Source organism: Acartia tonsa, chromosome 5, assembly GCF_053477335.1.
Source record: "Acartia tonsa isolate MP-2025a chromosome 5, ASM5347733v1, whole genome shotgun sequence".
Taxonomy (NCBI): domain Eukaryota; kingdom Metazoa; phylum Arthropoda; class Copepoda; order Calanoida; family Acartiidae; genus Acartia; species Acartia tonsa.
Genome location: NC_137264.1, coordinates 29,497,865 through 29,519,855, shown reverse-complemented (window position 1 = coordinate 29,519,855; position 21,991 = coordinate 29,497,865). Strand labels below are relative to the sequence as shown.

The 21,991-nt window shown below is 32.3% G+C and overlaps 2 protein-coding genes across 4 annotated transcripts in view; both read right to left on the bottom strand.

Moving 5' to 3' along the window:
- LOC145319241 (uncharacterized) overlaps window positions 1-21,991 on the bottom strand; it is a 109,380-nt gene that overhangs the window by 13,653 nt on the left and 73,736 nt on the right. For 2 of the 3 annotated variants that reach the window (XM_080161245.1, XM_080161246.1), the window contains exons 5-8: window positions 21,058-21,146; window positions 20,008-20,780; window positions 17,819-17,854; window positions 10,641-10,753 (exon numbers count right to left, since the gene is read on the bottom strand). In XM_080161245.1, coding sequence (XP_080017371.1) covers window positions 10,641-10,753; window positions 17,819-17,854; window positions 20,008-20,780; window positions 21,058-21,146 — 1,011 coding nt within the window. The remainder of the gene's footprint in view (window positions 1-10,640; window positions 10,754-17,818; window positions 17,855-20,007; window positions 20,781-21,057; window positions 21,147-21,991) is intronic. The other variant, XM_080161247.1, reaches the window with a different exon arrangement.
- On the bottom strand, window positions 1,842-7,352 carry LOC145319243 (methylcrotonoyl-CoA carboxylase subunit alpha, mitochondrial-like). The gene is made up of 9 exons (XM_080161250.1): window positions 7,240-7,352; window positions 6,882-7,012; window positions 5,858-5,941; window positions 4,846-4,917; window positions 4,390-4,503; window positions 3,868-4,029; window positions 3,394-3,478; window positions 3,061-3,171; window positions 1,842-2,483 (listed from the first exon to the last, which is right to left on the bottom strand). The coding sequence occupies exons 2-9, from the start codon at window positions 6,966-6,968 to the stop codon at window positions 2,479-2,481; spliced, it is 720 nt and encodes a 239-aa protein (XP_080017376.1). The 5' UTR covers window positions 6,969-7,012; window positions 7,240-7,352; the 3' UTR covers window positions 1,842-2,478.

The window sequence follows — 21,991 nt, the reverse complement described above, 5'->3', positions numbered from 1 at the left end:
ATCTAAGTTTTAAGAAAAAAATTTTAATAAAATTTCTTATCATTTATCCATGAAAAAATGTACGCGACTGTTGGGTAAAAATTTGGCGCATCTTTAAAATTTTGTGTTGCAATAAAAAATGCACAAAACTAGAAGGGGCTTGGTCACACTTAGGTTAAGTTATCCTACAATCTAGCAAGAACAATAAACTTTAAAAACAGGGATTCTTACAAGGCATGGTTTCATGTTCATATCTATAGCTGTTTGATACTGGGTCCTTCTTACATTATGCATGTTACATGCACCTTGAAAGGAAGTTCTGCTTGGAATGATTGAAACATACCTTTTAGGGCTAAGGCATTTCTCCCTAACTTAAATATGGTATTTTTTGATTGATCTAGAACTAAGCAATAAGGAAAGGTTCAAAACCTAGCTAAACCTCTAGCAGAGACGAAACCCCTAATACAAAAGATATTAACTTTTGGTTACATCCCAGGGACACTTTTAAGGTTTGATTTGATGAGAGTTCAAGCTTGGGAATAGATCTTAATTGATTTAATAGCAGATATAACCAAGGATACTGCAAACTCTAAGAACTGCAACAGCCTCAAGTTTTAAGCCAGCGTTTTTTTTTATATTGCAACTTACAGGATCATTATTTAGCACAGATTTAGCACAACTACTCAATATGTTGACATTCTGTCCGAATACTGGCTTTGATATCAGTTTTATACTCATATTTGTTGAAACAACTTTTGTTTTCATGGCCTAAATTATGTTTTAACTTGTTCATAAATTGCTCTTAAATAGAATAAAAAGGGTTTCACGCAAATATCCGATTTGTGGTATAAAATCTTCATGAGTCTAAATTTGCATATTTTTTTTTATAAAAATCCATTGTCCTAGCCCTATAACCCTGAGGATGGTCGGTGCAATACTTTAATAGTCTCCAAAATTTTCAGCAACCTTTGTTCAAGATCATCACAATAAGGGTTAATTATGGATTTTTATTAGCTTTTATAACAACAGCCAAGCTTCTACGTCTAGTAGAGAGGAAAAACAAAGGGATGTCAATAATATTTCTTAAATCTATAACATTGTCTTGTTCTTAAAGACAATGATTTATAAAGTTAATAACTGCATATTCTAACCCTAAGTTTTTTTTTATTAGAAAAATATTATGATAAATTAGTTACACAAAACCTTAGGGTGTGAAATTCTGACATCAGGATTTGGTAATATTTTTTATAGCGAAGCTTTTCTATAATTAGGTTCAGGAATGGATAGCTCTTTTCGTTGATTTAGTCATGTTAATTGTCCAATCGATTTCAAACTTTCAATGATGATTTCTATTTACAGTTAGCTACGGCCTAGAAAGCGTATCAACTTTATAATCGGTACTAGAAAGTCCTTACGTCGATTTAAAACATGTTGACTTTTAAACTTTTAAATAACACTTCTGTAACAAATTTACTTTCAAATTTAGTTTAGACTTATACATATATTATGCGTTATACTGTTAGGACACTTTACAAGTGTTTATGTTTACTTGCCCTACCGTTTCTTAGCTTCGCTTTCAGGTATGATGTCATTCTTGTTATAATAAAAAGTGTTGTAGATTGAATTCATTACGACTGCATTTTTTTACCCTGGTTGACATGTATTGTCCTTAAACCTTTCCAACGGTAATTATTAATTGTAGAGTATAACTATTGTGTTCTGGGTGCACTGTGAATTTTCCATAATTCTTACTTATACAATACATGTGTGCAAACTTTATTTAATAATTATATGCAGAAGGTACTTTGGCATTGAAGCAGCTTACAGTGCCTAATAAAAATGACGTCATACAATACAAATTACCCCAGGACGGAATTAATACCATAAAAAAACCTAGTTTTTACCACTTTTATGGTAAAATTTTACCAGCCTATACGATTTAAAAGGTGGTAAAATTTTACCGTAACCGTGGTAAAAACACTTTTTGTGGTACTTTCTCACGCTTTTTACCATCGATTTTTACCACAATTATCGGTAAAATTTTACCAGATTTCCGGTAAAATATTACCATTTTAGGACGCAAATTTATACCAGATTTTGACCAATTTTTACCACTTTTTTGGTAAAATTTACCGCAAATTTCTGTAAGATTTTACCGAAAAAGTGGTAAAACTGTTCAACACCTGGTAATATTTTTGCCCTAAATTGGTAAAATTTTACCAGAAATAGGGTAAATATGGTAAAAATTTACCAAAAATTGTGGTAAAAACGGGTGGTAAAAATCACGAGAAAGTGGTAAAAAACGACCTTAATTATAGAAAAACATCGCTTGTACACAAATCGCAAAAATAAAAAAAAAATTGTTTTCATTTTTATCTTTATTGATTGAAACACTTAAACATATTTTTCTTGATTCTACTGCTCTGGCCAAAGAAAACTGTTGCGCAACCTCCTGGATTTGCTGGGCACCGGCCCCATTCGACCTCGTATCACTGATATTCAACCTGGAATAAAATTGCTCATTAGTTAATTAGATAAGTACAGGGATATAAAGGGATAAGACAATGGCTGATAAATTGATGTTCATCTCTAATGATGATACACATCGTTACCCCTTCTGTAGATTACAATAAGTGATTGAAATGTTAGGACACTCAACTTAATGAACCAACCAATAAAAAATCAATAAAAGTACCCAAGGTTGTTAGGCCAAAGAATAAGAAAATGTTATTTGAAAACTTTGGGGGCTAGTGTAATTTACAGCCCAATGTCCCATCCCTCCCTACTAAATATCTAATCTATAATACAAAGTAGAACGATGTCTGTCCGTCCGTCCGTCCCAAAGATAAAGCCTATACTCGCTGTTTACGCAAATGTGTCAGAACTTCCCCCCCCCCCCTTACTCTCACACCTAAATTTTTTCTTTTGAAAGCAAAAATAAAAGTGTGTAGGTTCGACTCCCCCACTCCCCCCTCATTCATTTCCTACAGGCATCTTGACACGTGGCAAAAAAATCAGCAAACTTATCTAACTAAACATCTTTGAAAACGCAGAACGAGAAAAAATAAAGGGAAAGCTTACCTGGAAAACATAATGAGTAACAACATCCGTGGCTAACAAGAACAGGATAGTACTCGGCATTACTGATTATATGCTTCACGTGGCGTATGGAGTTGTGGAACGCGGGGTCCTAAGTTATGGAGGATTAAATGAAGGAAGGAAGTGGACTGTTTATTACACTAGTCCCCAAAGCTTTATTTTCTTCTTCGTTGCTTTAACAACTCTAGGGACTTTTATTGAATTTTGAATGGTTGATTAATCAAGTCTACAGAAACGTAAATTATTTTAGTACAATGTTTTTTTTAACTTAAACAATATTTTACTTCGTCTTAAATCATTTAATAACCCATTCCTGAATAGCCTTCTTTAAGAAGTTGAGCACAGATTTTAGCAAGGCAGCCCGCTGGGGTAGGCAGTGAAAACCAGGCTTGGGTACATCCTAAATAGAGATAAATTGTTAGAAGATTTTAGCAAGGCAGTAAGAATGTTTGGAACTTTATACAAATGTCTAACTACGTTTTAAATCAACCATCTCTCTCCATAGGCATTAATCAAGTATAATTTCCCAGGGATATAAAGGGATAAGACAATGGCCGATAAATTGATATACATCCCCAATGATGATACACAAAATTGCCCCTTCTGAAGATTACAATTAGTGGTAGAAACGTTTTAGCAATCAACATAATGAAGCAACCAATTAAAATTAAATAAAAGTCTCAAAGGTTGTTAAGCAAACGAATAAGGAAACGTTATTATAACACTTTGGGGACTAGTGAAATAAAAAGCCCATGCGTTCCTGATAATTTCCCCTGGAACAAAACTGACCTGAACTTCTACGTGTCTGGGGTCAACAACAAACTTCTCCAGGAGCATCACTTCGTCACCAAAGGACTTCATCGCCTCGCGCTTGGCAGACTCCAGCTGGGCCTCGAACTCGCCAGCGGTCATGGCAATCCTCATACCCTTGCCACCCCCTCCGCGGACAGCCTATGACAATATCAAATAACAGTTTTCCACAGGTAGAAAAATAAAAACAATATAAAATTTAGCAGCTACTCTACAATAAGGTATGCCGTCACTCCGTCTGACTGTACTATATATCATTACACAATGGTAGAAAAATATAACACTACATTTCTTTACATACATATATATAATTTATATAACTTACATATTCCTTTTTTTTTTAACATTGATTCCCAGAATTATACCTAAGGTATAATGTTATAATCGAGCCTTGAAGTTGAAATATATTATGTCATTGTCCATATTAAACATCCTGTTTTATATTTATATTATTTACTATTTTATTGCGGTACATGTGGACATACTTGTCCTTGTTCCCACCTTGATCATAACAGGGAACCCGATCTTGTCTGCCTCCGCCTTCAAGGTGTCCAGGCTCTGGTCCTCTCCGTGGTAACCGTGGATTACAGGTACGTTAGCGGCTTCCATGATCATCTAAAAAACAGGTTAAATATTAGAAAAATTGTAACGACAGACTTCTTTTAAATACACAGTTGCTTTTCCTAGAGCCTACTTGTGTTTCGTCTTAAAAGAGGATGGTTGGAGGGTTTTTACCAATGAAAATATTCGAGGTCATTTTTCCAAGAAGCGGTGTCATACCCCCCCCCGCCAAAAAAACAGCATAAACATTCCCTGAAAATTATGGAAGACCAGAAGATTGAGATCGTAGAGGACAAATGAACAGACATCCTGTTACTCCGGTATAGTATAGAGTGTTATTTCTTTCTACTTGAAATCAACCAAAATAAGTTCCTGAGTAGCTACTCTATCATTTACCTTAGATGTAGACTTGATACCCATATCTCTAATGGCAGTGGACGGTGGACGAACAAATATAACTCCTTTCTCCTGATAAAAAAAAAATTTAAATTAAAAGGTAGGTATCATTCTTATTAATATAATATTACATTCTTGAAATTAACCAGAAAAAAACGTAAGCAGTACAGTGGCGTGCACAGGGTTTTTACGGGAAGGGATGTAATCTTAGAGGTTTTTAAAAAACGGGGGGGGGGGGGAATCTACATAATTTTAATTTTAAGGGGTGTGTTGTCAACCCCATTCCTCACACTAATGACCGTGGACAAGATAATGAACGAAATATACATATATAAATCCCCAAATATATTGAACAAAACAACACCTTAGATTAGTTCAGACACTGCTAGTTTGAATGAACCAATCAAGATTTAAAGTTGTGAGCTAACGTGCTTATAAAACTTTGGGTACCAGTATAACTTCCAGTCTAATATCCACTCCCTCCCTGCAGTCAAATGGAAAATATTACCTGTCCAGGGATATAAAATACACGTGGATATTATTAATGACATATCATGGAAATTTGTTGTCATGAATTTAGGTTCCTAACATGGACTTCATATATTGGTCAGTTCGTTTACCCAGAAGGAGGTAAGGGGGTGTTGTAAGGGAGGAATAAGGGTGTATCTTTATTTTAGCCCGCTGTGAGTACCGCTTTATTAGAGTACATGAAAAACTGGTGTAACATCCAGGTAATAATATATCCATTTACCCAAGAATCTTAAGGGATAAGACAAAGGTCGACAAATTGATGTACTGTACATGTACAACCCCATTGATGATACACAAAATTACCCCTTACATAGATTACCTTTTGTGGTTGATACGTTTGGACACTCAACTTAATGTACCAACCAATCAGAGATCACTTAATCCCCAAAGTTGTTAAGCCAACGAATAAGAATACGTTATTATAATAGTTTGGGGACACGTGTAGTTAACAGCCCATTGTCCCCTCCCTCCCTGCATTTACCTGGCAAAGATTAGCAAACTCAACATTCTCGGAGAGAAATCCATAGCCAGGATGTACAGCATCGGAGCCGGTTTCCGCCGCAACCTAAGATAATACAGTGTATGGTCAATAGTAACTAAGCCCCTAGAGGCCTCTAGGGGCACTTGAGTTAGTGGTGAGTTGAAATAGATCCCAACATTTTTTTATTTTAGTTTCAATAGAAAAAGTAAAAAATCCATCTTAAGGCTTAAATATGATCAGAAAATAGAATAAAACCAACTCAGGACCTATGTGATGCCTACCTAAAATAGAGAACCCAATCGGATCAGTAGTTATTTAGAAAAAAAGTCTTACTGCTTTATATAATAGGATGATGCATATAAGAGTTATTCTAAATCTTAATAGGTAGATTCTTCCAAGTTTCAATTTAAATTATCAATCACACCATTAAGCAAAAAACAACACCCATTTTTTTGCAATGTGAAAGGTGTGGGGAGGGGGGGGGGGCTGGGAAAGAGCCGACCCACTACCTTGAATTTTAATTTTTCAAAGTTTTTAAAAAATAAAATTTTTGGGGTAATTTTTCTTAGGCCTATAAAAAAATCCATGTATAAATTAAAACCTTTCCGAGACATACAATAAGCTTCAATGTAGAGGAGAGACGTGTACGTACGCTAGATATTTCGCTACAAACGAAGACAAACAAACATCCTGTTACTTTTATTTAAGGATTATTTTAATCAATCAATTCTTGTAATGTCCATCTAAAACTAATACCTAACAGTATAATGTCAGAGATATAAAGGGATAAGACAAAACAATGGTCGATAAATTGATGTAAATCCTCAATGATGATTAACAAAATTACCCCTTGGATTAATATTAGTGGTTGAAACGTTCGAACACTCAACCTATTGAGCTAACCAATCAAAATTCACTAAAGTCCTGATGTCGAAAGTTGTAAACCAACGAAAATGTAAACGTAATTATAAAACTTTTGGCACTAGTTTAATAAACAGTATCTCCTCTCTCTGGTATAATATACCTTTAAAATAGTATCTCCCCTGAGATAGCTCTGTTGTGAGGCAGCTGGACCAATTCTAACAGCTTCGTCCGCCATGGCTACATGCATAGAGTTTCTGTCGCTGTCACTGTAAACTACCACAGTTTTAATACCTATAATAAATTTTGACTAAAACACAATAAAATGTAGGTAACAAAGGAAGGGTTGGGGCGGAGGTGCCACTTTAGGAAACAAATAAAAATCGTCGGAAAAAGCCGTTTTTTAAGCAAACAAAAGCGCGTTTTGCTCTATCTGTGAGATATTATGAATAAGATAATGTTAAGATTTGATATTAAGATGAGAAAAATTTACGTTCACAGTCCCTTTAAAGACACAATACCTGTAATAATAATACCCTGGCCTTTCTCATTATAAGCCTAGGCAGAGCCATGCTGGTGAGTGATGCTAGCCCAAGCGTGGACCGTGGTGAACTGTATACTTCTAACGCCAATACCTAATTACAGGGTTACGAAAGTTTAAATTGATGTTTTTTTTTTTAATGTTAATATTAAATGTAATATAGTTTTGTAATGACATATAAAATATATATTCGATAGAATATAAAAAAATATAGTGCATTCAATATTAAAAAAAAATATTTAAATATATATATAGTTGTTAACCATATAGAATCTATTTCCGGCCGGGTTCTTAAAAGATATTGCCGCGTTTTTTCGACATTTTTTACGCTATGAATAACAAGCGCGACATTCGCGAAATCTAAAAGAGTATACAATGATTTATTTAATTATTTCGCTTTTGATGGTACGGCCTTCATAGAAAAAAAAAGATTATCTTCAATCCATTTTTGCTGCATATTAATTAATGCATCTTTTTAGAGCTGTGTTAGACATTAGAAAAATTGCTAAAAAAATAATTTAAAATTCAGTATTTTTATGTTATATACTCTGTTTGAAATTCTATCGTCAACGTTCAATCAATTAATGTCTAAAAAACGCCGAAAAAATGTGGCATTCATCTTTTAAAAACCCATCTCGGTGGTATTTCCGGTTGGCAAAGACAACATAAATATAGAAATCATGAAACATTGTTGTTCCACAATTTTGCCACATTTTTAAACATCTTGCTTAAAAAAAATCTTCCAAACAAATTGTAAATTCTACAAATTTAAATATTTAGAGAAAATTGAGTAGTAATTTACTTCTTGATTCAAAATATTTGATTAAATTGAATCAAAACTAATAATTATTTTTGGCACTCTATATTCAAATAATCATAAGCTTATCAATAGTGCGCATGCGTGCACAGAGGTGCCATAAATTTCAAAACTTAAAAATATAAGTTTTGTAGCGAAATTACTCTATAATTCGAAATCTCTGTCTTTCTTTTAGAAACATTCAGGGGAATATACGAAAGCTTATATTTATATTAAAGATGAAAAATCGATAAATTCAAATGCACACGGCACATCTGCATAAACACACAGACCTGGATTTTTTTTCTTTTAATTTTAATTCGTATGAAGCTAGCTCAAATAAGTAAATATTAAATTTGATATATTTTTGACGATGCGGGAGGATGTTTTAAAAGAAATGATGAAATAATTTTCAAGGTTTTAAAAAAAAGTTAGCTTCTTTTATGCGAAAAAATTCAATAAAAAGTAAAAATTTTTACCAAAAAGTTGGTCAAATTTTACCAAGTTTTTTTTTTGTTAAAGTCCAAAAATCTGGACTTAGCCTAAAAATTTACCTTGTCAATTTTTACCAAAAAGTTGGTCAAATTTTACCAAGTTTTTTTTTTTTGGCAAAGTCCAAAAATTTGGACTTAGCCTAAAAATTTACCTTGTCAATTTTTACCAAAAAGTTGGTCAAATTTTACCAAGTTTTTTTTTTTGGCAAAGTCCAAAAATCTGGACTTAGCCTAAAAAAATACCTTGTCAAATTTTACCAACTTTTTGGTAAAAATTGACCAAATTGCGTTTTTTTGTCTAAGTCCGAAAATTCGGACTTAACCTGAAAAATAGAGTTGTAAAATTGACCACTTTTTTGGTAAAACTTCCAAAAGTGGTAAAATTAAAAAAAAAAAAAAAAAATTTAAATTTAGGCTTCATTGTATAGAAGTCATTATTTTAAAGTACTACAACTAATTATGAAGAGCTGTTTTTTATTTAAAACACAAAAAACGGGTTTTTTTGTTTCGTCAAATTTTACAAAAAAAATGGTAAAATTTGACTAATTTTTTGGCTAAAATTTTTGCTGGTAAAATTTACCACGAAACTGGTATATTTTACCAGGTTGACCAGCTTTACCACTTTTCTGGTAAAACGACTGTTTTTTTCTGGTATTTCGTAGAACCTGGGACCAATGATAGGCAATTATACATTGGTCATTTACATTTAATGAGTCATTTTTTATTAGACACCATAAGCTACTTCTTTGGTATTTTTCAATTTTATGACAAACTTTATCAAACTTATTAAATTAATTAAGACATCAAGAAAAATATCAAATGTTATCTACACAATCCGTGCCCTGTAAATGAATTTAAATTTAGCTTAAAATTTATGAACACAACAAGCATCCAAATGAGCGCGAAGTGCGTCCCTGAAAAGTTTATGTTTATATGCAAAAGGTAAAGTATTAGGTCATAATTCATATTAATGCATTCAAGCGGTCACTTCAGAAAATAAGGATGTTTTAAAACAAATAAGGACAGTTTTGTCCAAAAGAGAGGCATTAATAAGAAGATGATAACATGGTTTACTTATAATCTAGTACTGTTCACGTTAATATGTTGCAGAAATCAAACATTACCAAAATCTACAAACTGTAAAGCCTGCAAGCGGCCACTAAGCTGAACGTAAAAGTTATATTCGAACACAGGCCTACAAATAATCTGAAGTTAAATCTAACCATTTAACAATTTTGCAACAATTTGAAGATGAAAAGCACTATAGCTTTGTTGATTGAATAATCGATTCCAGCAACTTTAAAGTTATCTGAACCATGTCCTGAACTTTTCATTAATAAAAGTATTATTTTTTTTTCTAAAAGACCATTCCCTCCCCCCTTCCCTAAATGTTCTTTTTTTATTGCTACATGAAACAACTTTATTTACCCTACTCTACCCCTAAATTTTAGAAATAAGAATAGACCATTACTACCCTATTGACCAATTTACCCCACATTATTGCCAATTGTGTGAACATGCGTTGGGGTCATCATTCCACCATCCCATACACATTTTTATTGTCATATTAAGGCACAATATTTGTTGAAATATGAGCCCTCAAGTTTGTTGGGCTTTTTATACAATGTATAGTATTCAATGCAGTAGAGGGAATTGGTCATTTGTAAATATTGTGGGTATTTTTTTAGTGAGCTACTCTATAACTAAATTGCGTGTCCTTCAGTCCCTTGAAATGTCCCTCAGAAAATTACAATTCCACTTTAATTACAGTTACACCAGCCATATGGAATTTTATAATAAAAATTATGATAGCTGACTCAAATTGGCTTAGCCTGGTATTTATGTAAACATTATGACTAATAGTAAGCTCAATATGACATACAATATTGAAACAATAACATTCTAAGTAAGAATAATGTCCGTCCGTTTTCTTAGAGGCTACTAAAGATACAATGCTGATTTTTATAGTGTAGAAAATGTTTGACTTTTTTCTATTATATTCAATGTTTAAGCACAAAATATTTTCCTGAAACTGCCTATTTCTAATGTTTTACTAAAAATGACCACTGACGACATAAAACAAAACTTTACCTGTATGTATTCTCTGATGTGCCTTGAGGTGGGAACTTTTTGTATAAACTTTTGTACAACCAGGATAGTCGCAGCGGTGCGTCCGCCGTTTCTCCAACTCTGGGTTGTTCCGCCTGAAAATAGGTTCAGTTATAGAGTTGCTGCGCTACAGATAAAAATGTTATTTCCCAGAAACAAAAGCTCAAAATAGACAACCTAATATTATTCTTAATCGAAGCTTAGTTTAAATGGCATAACATGTAAATTTTGTAATAATTTTTTTTTTATTTTGCTCGATTGAGAATTATTTCATTAAAACAAATGTAACAGAATATCTGTCTGTTTGTTCCGAAATATCTAGCTAACTAACTTTATATAGTTAAATAGAAAGTTTACTCCCATTGCCCCCCCCCCCCATCTAACGAAAAAAATGGGGCAAGTCGTCTAAATTCAACCATTGTTCTATAATATGAATCCAAAGAAATAAAACACATATTATATTCAAATTCTAATGAATTTTTCTGCAAATAAACTTTTTGATATATTATAGAAGAAAAAATTACAAAGTTAAAAATAATGAAAAAATAAATCATCTTTTCCATTACACAGATCATATTTCATAGTATGCAAATGAACATTAAAATTGTATTGCAAGGCATAATTCAAAATTGTCTATCTTCTGTTTATCTTTTAATAACCCTTAGTTCACAAATGATTGTTTTGGCAATAAGAAAAGGTGTGATATCATTTCTGCATATAAAATTTTTTTTACTTCAGTCTTAAGTAATAAATTCCACATATTATTACAAAAGAGAGAGAGAGAGAGAGAGAGAGAGAGAGAGAGAGAGAGAGAGAAACAGAGGTATTTTGTGTATCATCAACGGAGATGTAAAATAATTTAGCTTCCATTGTCTTATCCCTTTAGATCCTTGGCTATTGTGTCTTATTGCTAATATAAAACAAACAGTTATGATATTTAAGCGGTAACTATAGCACTTCATCAGAAAAATGCATATAAAGGCATTCTTCTTTTTTAAGCAAGTTTTCATAATGCAAAGATAAATCATCAAATAACATCATAGAATAATAAATTGTAGAGTTAAAATAACTTGTTTATGTTTCTTATTTGAGAAATATATAATTTGTCTGTTGCTACTTAACCCATTCGTGACATTAAAGGTACATGTAGTATTATGTTAAAAATTTATTATATAGGTAATAATCTATGAAATTAAAAAGAAGATATTCTGATTGGTCTATCTAAAAACACAAACTCCATCTGAATAAGTTCTATTACCTATTATTCTTTGTACATAAGGGTAGGGGGGGTGGTGGGGTTATAAAAAGGGTGCATCTATAGGTCAAATCTTTCAGGTAAGAAGATATTTTGGTACTTTCCCACAAAGTGCCATAAAGCAATAAACCCCCACCTCTTATTTAAATTTTCAATATGTTTTCCCTTGCAAGGTCTATACCTGTTGTGCTCTTACCCTTCAGGGATACCCAGAACCCAGTGTAACCTAACCTAACATAATATGAATAATTAACAAACAAACGGAAAAAATTACCACCTATTTAAAAATATATCACAATTCAGGAAAGGGGGGGGGGGGTTCTGTGCTCAAAAAGATGTTCGGAGGGAAAGCGCCGAATTTTTTTTTGTAAGGGAGGGGAGGATATTTCATCTTCCCACATAATGGGATAATTAACAACTTAATTTAGAAACAACATGCTAAACCAGGACAATAATGTTCAGTAGCAGCGCAGCAATATTATCCACGCAATTTAAAATTAATAAAAACATTAATATAGAGTATAATTTAGGGATCTTAAGAGATAATTTACATTAATGTACAGCCTTTACTGTGATAAACAAAGTACCCCTTCTACAGACTAAAGTTGAGAGAACGCATATTTCCAGTATCGCTTCGAAACCGATTAATATCCGGTGGATTATTACCGGTTCCCAGCCAAAGTGAAAAAGTTATGTACAGCATAGTATTATATCCAGTTTTCTACGAACATAAAAATGTACAACCCTAAGATTAAAACCAGTTTTTTTAGCCCGTGTCTTCGACTAAAAAATTTGGTTATAAGCTTATAATTGTAAATTTATATATCTGCGGAAAGCTGTTTGTAATACGACGCGAAAAATAACGATTAACAAGTTGGGCAATGTATTATTTAGAGTCCAATGTCCATTCCCTCCCTAATATAATTAAAAATGAGGACGGTAAACATTCAAACTGAATCTTAAAAAAATTGCAGCAATTGACAATGGATCACTGTTTGAATAAGAACTAGTCTATACAGGTTTTTGCCAAAAAGTATGCTAATTTTAAAATTGTGTGAGCTCTTTTGTTTGAAATTAGCTGAACATATACCTTTTGCTTAAGATATTCATATTTAGAGTTTAAACAATAATTATAAAACTATGATTAGCTTTCCGTATGTGGCATTAGGTTAAAAAGCAATTTTTTTCTGTAAAATTAAAATAATACAGAAGAAGATTTCATAAAATATCCAGTGTTTTATATGAGTTAATCCTAATTTTGGACATAATTGTCTATTTTCACTATTTAAAATTCTTGTAGTATACTTAAAGAAACATGTATAAGTATAACCTCGCCAATATTGTAAAGATTAACCCAAGCTAACTGCAAAATTATTGCGCGCCAACCAAATTATTTCTTTTTAAAGCACTTACTAATTGCTAAAATTTGCATATACATGCCCTCACAATAATTTTTCATGACACAGGTCGACAGTAAGCAAAGAATGGGGGTCTGCACGGTCAAAAGGGATGATAATATCCAAAGCTTCCCAGATATATTGGCAAACCTAGAGTAAAAGGTGGTTCCCCTCAAATAGCATATAGGGCACAAACAAACTCTTTGAAAAAAAACGTGTCTTTGATGCCTATATTAGGTTAGTAAAGGTGAGAAGAGCCCTACAAGGCCCTGGAGGATTATAGCCTCTGCTAGGCTAGATATATGTTTTTTTTCTCAAAATTAGAAAAAAGGATGTAAAGACCTAAGAAGAGTCGGTGGTTCAAAAATGAGTTTTAGAAAAAGCACCGAAATTTTATAAGAAAGTAGTATGGCAATAACAATTTTTAATTGATATGCTAAATACGGACATAATTGTTCTTGTTAGTGAGCTATTTTTGCCTCCCCCAACCCCCATCCATCCCCCTCGTACCCAATCGTTCAAAGCTTCAAGTTAATTTAGTTTCGCCTCATTAAAAATTCCAGCACAATTTTTTCTCCCAGTGTTTTTCAATGAATATGGTCGACACAGAAAATGAATATTTATAACACAGACTGTCAAACCCATGTCAATGCAGAGGATCCTTGGGTTATACATACATGGGCTTTTATTTTTACCTAGATAATTATCTCGCTGGGAATCTTCTTTCATTAAAAAAGATCATCTAGAGAAGAGTGGGTTGCGATACTATAGTATATTAAGTTGTGTAACATCCAACAGACAACGAACCCTACGATTTCTGGGAGTTTTAACGCCTGTTTATGGGCAAAGGCACTCGCCCCACTTTAACTAAATGTCAAATGTCAGACATCAGCAGTAGGTACCTTTTTAACAACTCTAGTATGACGCGGTTTGGACAAGACTCGAACCCGGGGTATAACTTTAGTCGCTCACTAATAAGTTAACAATTAAAAAAGCGTACTTTAATTGAATCATGTTAACACCACTTACACAAAGTTAAAAATACTCCTGTACTTTCTAAGATATTAAAAAAATTACCGTAAAGATTTTATAATACTTCTGTAGTTCATATGTCAAAAAGAGTATAACCTATTGATCTAAACATGAAAGTGTATACCCCACCAACCTAAACTAATGTTAATTTTTCATTTTTCTCTTGTCTTAAAAAACAATGGTTTCTTTCTTCTTGTGAAGAAAATCCATGCATATTCTATAAATTAACCACTAAGCCAAAAAAAGGGCCGACTAATAATTTTTGATAGATGCTCATATTTATGTATTGGTCAAGAGTCTTAAATTTAACAGTTTTAAACAAAAGATCTATTTTTGGTAATGGGTGGTAGGGCGTTGAATTTTAATTTAAAGCTTTTTTTTCAAACAAAATCTAATAAAGCAAAGGTTTTGATAGAACTTTAAACAGAAAAAAGCGTAAAGTTTAAGCTGAAATCATTGATTTTAAAAATTTATAAAATCAGTTTTGACACTTTAACGAAAAAGATGTATATCTCATACTCAATCAATGAATAGTTACATAGTTTACCCACAAGCGATTGGGCAAAGGGCGTGGATAGATTATCTGAAGAATGAAATGAATCATTAGATTTGTAATGTTCTTTTTTTGTGGGCATTAATTTTATCTTGATGAAACCTCCGTCAACACGCTAACAGACAACACAAACTTTAATTTCACGACTTTTATCTAGAAGTCATAGTTGTGTTTTTAATTAGTTTGTTTTCATTCTTTTCAACTTAATTTTAATAGCAGGTATCTAACGTAGTAGCAGTAAGGACAATTCTTAACATATTTTTAAATGTCAAAAATAAAGAACCCAGTAAAAGTGTCTGACTATGACGTCAGAAAAAATTAACAATTAACCAATGAGAGACCGCTATATATTTTACCATTGGTCAAATACAGTGAATACTGGCTTCTCATTGGTTAATTGTTATTTTTTTCTGACGTCATAGTTCGACACTTTTACGAGGTTCAAAAATGAATCCATCATTTTTAGGACAACTTGTAAGTCTTATTTTGCAACAATGTTTTGGAATAAATCATCTAAGAAAACTTATCATTGTCCCTTAAGGGGCGAAAAAAGGCACCCTGAACGATTCATTACGTGTTGAAACAAGCCACCCCTAGGCCAAACACACACACACGCACACACCGATATATATAGTTAGTGTATAACTTCGACCTCTTTGCAATCAAGTGGATTAATTATTTTTCTTTTAGAATTTCTTAAAATATGTTGTTTATAAAAGTCAGAAAGTACAAAATAAATAGCAGAAAGTACAAAATTAGATAAAGTTATATATTAATTTCTTAAAAATTTGTATAGTAGTAAACTCTAATTATTGTAAAATGAATTAATCTAAAATAATTTGCGTCTTGATTATAAAAAGCAAATAGATACAGGTCAAGTAGCTAATGATGATTAATTCTGGTGTAAAGAATGAACCTTATGGCTGGCAGAAAGATCCCTAAGGAACACATAGGATATATGTAGGTATGCATCTTCAATTGGTCAGGGACTAGGGTATACCTCATGAATTAAATGAAAAAAATAAGTGTCAAACATACGTATTTTGACATTTACTTCATAATTATCATATTATTTGTGGCATTAACTTTGCTTATCTTATTAATATAATTATTACTTCCAAAAAATAAGGCAATACAAAATAAAAATTCCATCACAAATCCCTAATCCCTGTCTTATAATTGGTATCGGGGCAGTATTTAACACCTTGCCTATAGGCCTACACATACACTCACACACATATACACAGAAATCTAGACTAATGGTCACTAATTTAGTTTGTATTATTTAAATTTAATTAGTAGGCTTGTTGCGGTTTATGTTCGAATAAATTTCAGATTTGTTGAACAATTTTATATGAAATATATTTCTGCGATAAAAAGAAATCAGGGTTCTTAATAAGGAATTTAAAAGGTTTAAAAGTTTATTTCACGATATCCTTACATACAAGTAAAAGGATGTCTATCTGCAGGCTTGTAGCGAAGGATCTCACTATCTGGTGAACCGATAAGGTTCTCCTTTACAATGATGCTTCTTATAGGTCCAGTGAAGGTTTATAATTATTTCTTACTCTTGTCCCTATTAAGAAAAAAGTGATGCTTTTTATCTTTTAAGTATTTAAAAAAAAATATTTTTAAACCACAAATGATAAAAAATTCGGCACACCCCTTCAAAATATTTGTTATTTTAGTGGCCTCATTTAAAGACAGTGAAATGATTTATACTTCTCATTTGGTCAAGGATATCTTCCACATTAATCTTCTTTTTTAGTGGCGTAGCTATTCTATAACTATGGTGAGTAGGTCAGTACGTTCATCACTTATTTACTACCACTTCAACCTGTACAGCTCGGTACAAAAAAGTTTATGTTTTACAACTGTTTAAAATTTGGTGATCATAGGAAAATATTTATTTACCAAACTGGACTTTTCAACAAATATGTGGTCAGCTTTTTAAAATAAGTTGCGCTACTTATGGAAGTAATATATCCTGGTCATCTTTATATTGGTTTTTCCCTCAGCTACTTTATCATAATTTTGAATATTCAAATGAATACGTTCTTCAAAGATGAGGATCTAAATTAAGAATTATAACTTTAATTTTTTTTGGAATTGCTGAATGAATTGAAAAAATCAATTATTAAAAAGTCTTACGATATTTGAAGATTTCTTAATTGTACTTTAATTTGATATGATTTTAAAAGAAAACGACAACTTTGTATATATTGGAGCGTATCTACCCGAGAACTGTATCGTTAATTAGAATGAGTCCATCTAAAACCATTACTGATTGAGTGCACTATATTTAGATTGATAAAAAGTAACACAACTCTATGTAGTATCTAATCTAAAAAGCAAGTATATCCTTCGTTGAATTATGGATTTTGTCATCCTTGTTATGATATAAAAAGCACTTAAGACATAAGATATTTGTCTGATGGTGTTACTGGTATGATGATTACATTGTTTGTGTTGCCCTCTCATCATCATAAATCTTTGGGCAGTTGGGGACTTGATAACAACAAAATATTGCGGGCTAGACAATTTCAAGCAAGACAAGAAACCGATTCTGAGAATCATGTGTAGTATCTCATCTCAGACAATTTTTCATACATAATAAAATAAAAATCATAAAATTGGCCCTCAGGGCCAACAAAACTAAAATTAATCTCATTATTATCCTAATCGTCAAATGTTGTGTTCATGTCCCCAACTATAAAAGGGTATAAATCTAAACTTTGGAAAATTAGATTGCCAATCCTTTGTCTGAAAAACAAAAATAAATTGATAGGTAAACAGGACTTAAAAACTTTTGCTTAAATTTATTTCCAGCAAGAAAATTTGCAAATCCACTAAAAGCATAGGACAACATAAGCAGAGCTACTTAGAGTGCTGTATAATTGTAAAAAAAAAGAGTAATTCTTACCTTCTTCCAGGTCTACTTTCAGGGGGGAACTCCAGTCTAAATAACAAATAGTTGGTGTGCAAATAATTCAAATGGTTTATTCATAAAATAAAAAAGATTGATAGATAGAAATAGAAAAGGGGTACACTATACAGCACTCTAAGTAATGTGTATCAAAACTAACTAAACTTTTTTTCTTTAACCACCAAAAGAGTTAACGCTAAAAGAATCACGAAATCTTCCCAAAACTTTAAAAAATCGCCTTTTTAAATATAATTGGCTATTAAAACTAAATCAAATAAAACAGTTGCTATTAGACATAAATTTGTAGCATTTATTTTACCAACTAGGCAAACAGGGATATGACAATGTTCATATAAATAATCTCAAAATAGGCAGTAAGTAGCTGGTAAAAAGGAAAAGATTTATTTTATCCTCATTGTCATCTCCCTTCTTGGATATCTTAAAGTTTGGTTATGGCTGGATATAATGATTTTTACTTATTGTAAAGGTGTGGTGGGGTAATTTGATGCTTAGGTAAAGACCCATTGAACAAAAGGTTTTATAATTTCAAATATTTTCCCCCTTTTAAAACACGCAATTTGTGTTCTTGTGTGCTTTGGTTTCCTCACTTATTTATGTTATTATGTAACAGTATATTCTAGAACATGTGGATTTTTATTATTGTAAAAATGTTTTATAGCTTTGAAATTATTTGTTTAATTGAGAAAATATTCATTAATTCAGTAAGTGTAAGTAAAAAAAACAAGTGTGAGAAGCATTTGATAGTGCCTTATAAAAAATACAAATAACCAATGAAAGGCCAGAATAAATTTTACAATTGGCGAATAACAATGTATACTGGCCTATCATTGGTAATTTGTATTGTGTGACGTCATTTTTTATTAGGCACTACCAACTACTTCATATTGTAATTTTGAAAAATATCCACAAATTTTTAGTTTTTTAGAAAGAAAATTTTGAAAATCTAGATGGGAAAACAACTAGATAGTCTAATCGACATAATCGTCTATATGATATAATTTATAATTTTACAGGCTAAATCCTATTCATTTTTCAAAATTAGAAAATTCAATATTGTGTATATAGGTACTAAAATTTCTCAATTAATCATAATTTTAATTTATATTGTTAATATATAATCTCAGAAACAATTATGTAATGTTGATAATGATAGAACAATGTACACAAGAATAATATCCCCCAAAATTCTTTGAAGCACAATATTTAATACCTGGTGGGAGGAAGGGGATATTAGTTCCCTAGATAGATAATAAGTCTTATAATAACATTTTCTTTTCTTTAATGGTTGGCTTCACAACTTTGGGGACTTTCATTCAAATTTGATTGTTTGGTTCATTAAGTTAAGAGTTCAAAAACATTTTAACTACTAATTGTAATCTACACAAGGGGTAATAATGTGCATAATCAATAGCAAGTTTTGATTCTTTACGGGGTCGATATGGGGTAAAAAAGTGGTGTAGATTGATTAAAGCTATGTTGCTATCTCCCTGAGGTTAAGTGAATGAATATAAACGTTAGTTTAAGTAATAGAACCTTATTCATCGAATTGATACTTTATTTTAGACAGCGAATCTGCTCTAAAAGTCAGGTTTGTTGTTTGGATAGGGCATAACGACCAAATAGACCAATTACGTCTCACTTTAATAAAATACAAAAGTATTTTTAGACTATTTTGAAAAAGGAGAGATGTGAATGAATAAATTCGTAGATTTAAATATGTCCATCCTTAATTTTAATAGTTTATTACATTTGTCATATGACTTAAATTTATATTCACTTTATGGCCCATATTTTCAGTATTACTATTTACATATTAATAAGCGGACAATTCATGAAGTTGGCCTTTGATTCATAGACAAGATTTTGTGTTGATAACCTTTATATTGCAATTAGACAGATTCCAGATAAAAAATATTCCAATACGTGGAGCAGCCATAGCATATCAATGAGTGAGCAGGTTTATACTATAAGTGTTTTAAAGATATATCTTATCAAGTACGATAAAATCCTGAAATACCACAATAGTTTATAAATAGTAAATGTAATCAAGTAAGATGGACTCTGAAATTCCGCTAATAAACAAAATGATTATAAGCTTAAAAATATTATTTTTTTTGTGAAATATTACTAATCTTTTTTTGGCAAATTTTAATTTGAATTCTTACCTGTTGTATTTGACCGGCGTGTTGACATTCAGCTCTTGGTGGGGAGAGGAAGACAGGGTAGAGGTCGAGGAAGGGGAAGGTGAGGAAAAACTTTGATTATATGGCGGAGGAGGCGTGGCCCGAGTCACTATATCTATATTGCCCCGCCCCCCGCTGTTCATTATAGTTCTAGAACTGTTGCTGCCAACTGACGGTGGCTGGGGCGGATAATCGTCGCCGACAGAATGCGGCGACTGGGCACTCACTGTCACGGCACTGACTAGCGTCGGCGTGGACGGGCCACTGACGTTTCCTGTTGCATTGCCCACCCCCGTATTCGGCCTGTGATACGTTTGGGTGTTGTAGTTGATTGTGTAGTGGACATAGCCGTCCAACGGTGGCTGGTGACCAAGGTGGGACTGGTGACCCGGATCCTCCTCGCAACCACCGAGCGGGTCAACCACGCCGCCACTGAACGTGACAGCCGCACCACCCACCAACGTTGTCGGCTCGTAGCAGTACACCAGAGGGTCCAATTCGCCGCCAGCCCCCGACGGATGTTGTCCGTCGTAATCGGCGGAGTCGTCATAACCTGTGTGGCGAAAATCCTCTGGGATGTCGCTGCCGGCGGTCAGCCTGATATGAGGGTGTGCATGGTGTGGGTGGGAGGAGTGGTGGGGGTGGTGGGAGGATATGTGTGGGTAGTCTAGGGAGGAGGGGTGGGGAGAGGGGTGAGGGTGATACTCGTCTTTTCTAGTGCTGGCAGGTTCACACTTTATCATGTCATGACAATCCTAAAAAATAGTAATTAGTTAGTTATTATGTATTTGTATATGTAAGTCTGGCTATATATTTTAATACATGTAATATCATCTATTTAACTGTCTGTCTGTCTGTCTGTTTGTCTATCTATCTATCAATCTATATATATCTATCTAACCTGTAATCTATGTTCATCAATATAAAGATGGTGAGGATCTAACTTGTCAATGCTTGAACTTATTTCATCTATCTACCTATCTATCTATCTAACCTGTAATCTATCTATCTATATATATATATCTATCTAACCTGTAATCTATGTTCATCAATATAAAGATGGTGAGGATCTAACTTGTCAATGCTTGAACTTATTTCATCCCACACAGAGGTCATGCCACCTAAAATAAATAAGGATGAAAACATTTATAAACAATTGTAAAAACGAATCATTTGAATAAAAAAAAACAATAAAAATTTACGGAAACTGTTTTCAGACTTGTTTGATGAAGAGCTACGGTAATAAAATATTGCCTAATCGAGCAAGGAATCGAATGGACAATGTGTATATGCTATACAATTACAAAAGGCCATAAATATAGAGAAGGTAAGCTGCAAAAATACAGAATAATAAAGTAATTATTCCAACTATTTTCTTCATTTATTGGCCACTTCTGATATGGTTGTTGTATTATTACTTTTAAACACGCAAAGCTTATTCTAAGAAGATTAGTTTGTTACATTCAGTGAAATATCTAAATATCTAAATGATAATTATTAACTACGACTTTAACGTGTAGATACTAAAAGAAGGTCAGTAAAATCGCCTAAAACCTTTCTAGGAAAAAATATGAACCTTCAATAAAATGAAAAACTCAAACAGTTCAGTAGTTAGCAAGATCTAAACGGACAAAAAAAATCATTTATGTCTTCAGTATAGCAGAAAGTTCACGAAACCTTTGCGCTTTAATTTTTTTTTAGAATTAATTTTTAAAATGTCATTTAATATTTAAAGTAAACTTTTCGAAATGACGAACAAAAACTAAAAAGATGCATTTTAAATCAAATATGGATTTGATGAAAGTACATTACATTTTATTTAATTAAAATCTTTATCAAATTAAAAATAGAAATATATTTAATCCATAAGAAAGTTTAACTTATGATTGAATATAATGTTTGAAACTAAATTGTTTTATCCTTTCTAAGAGGGAAGCTTTCTGTCATGAAAGTAGTTCAATTAATA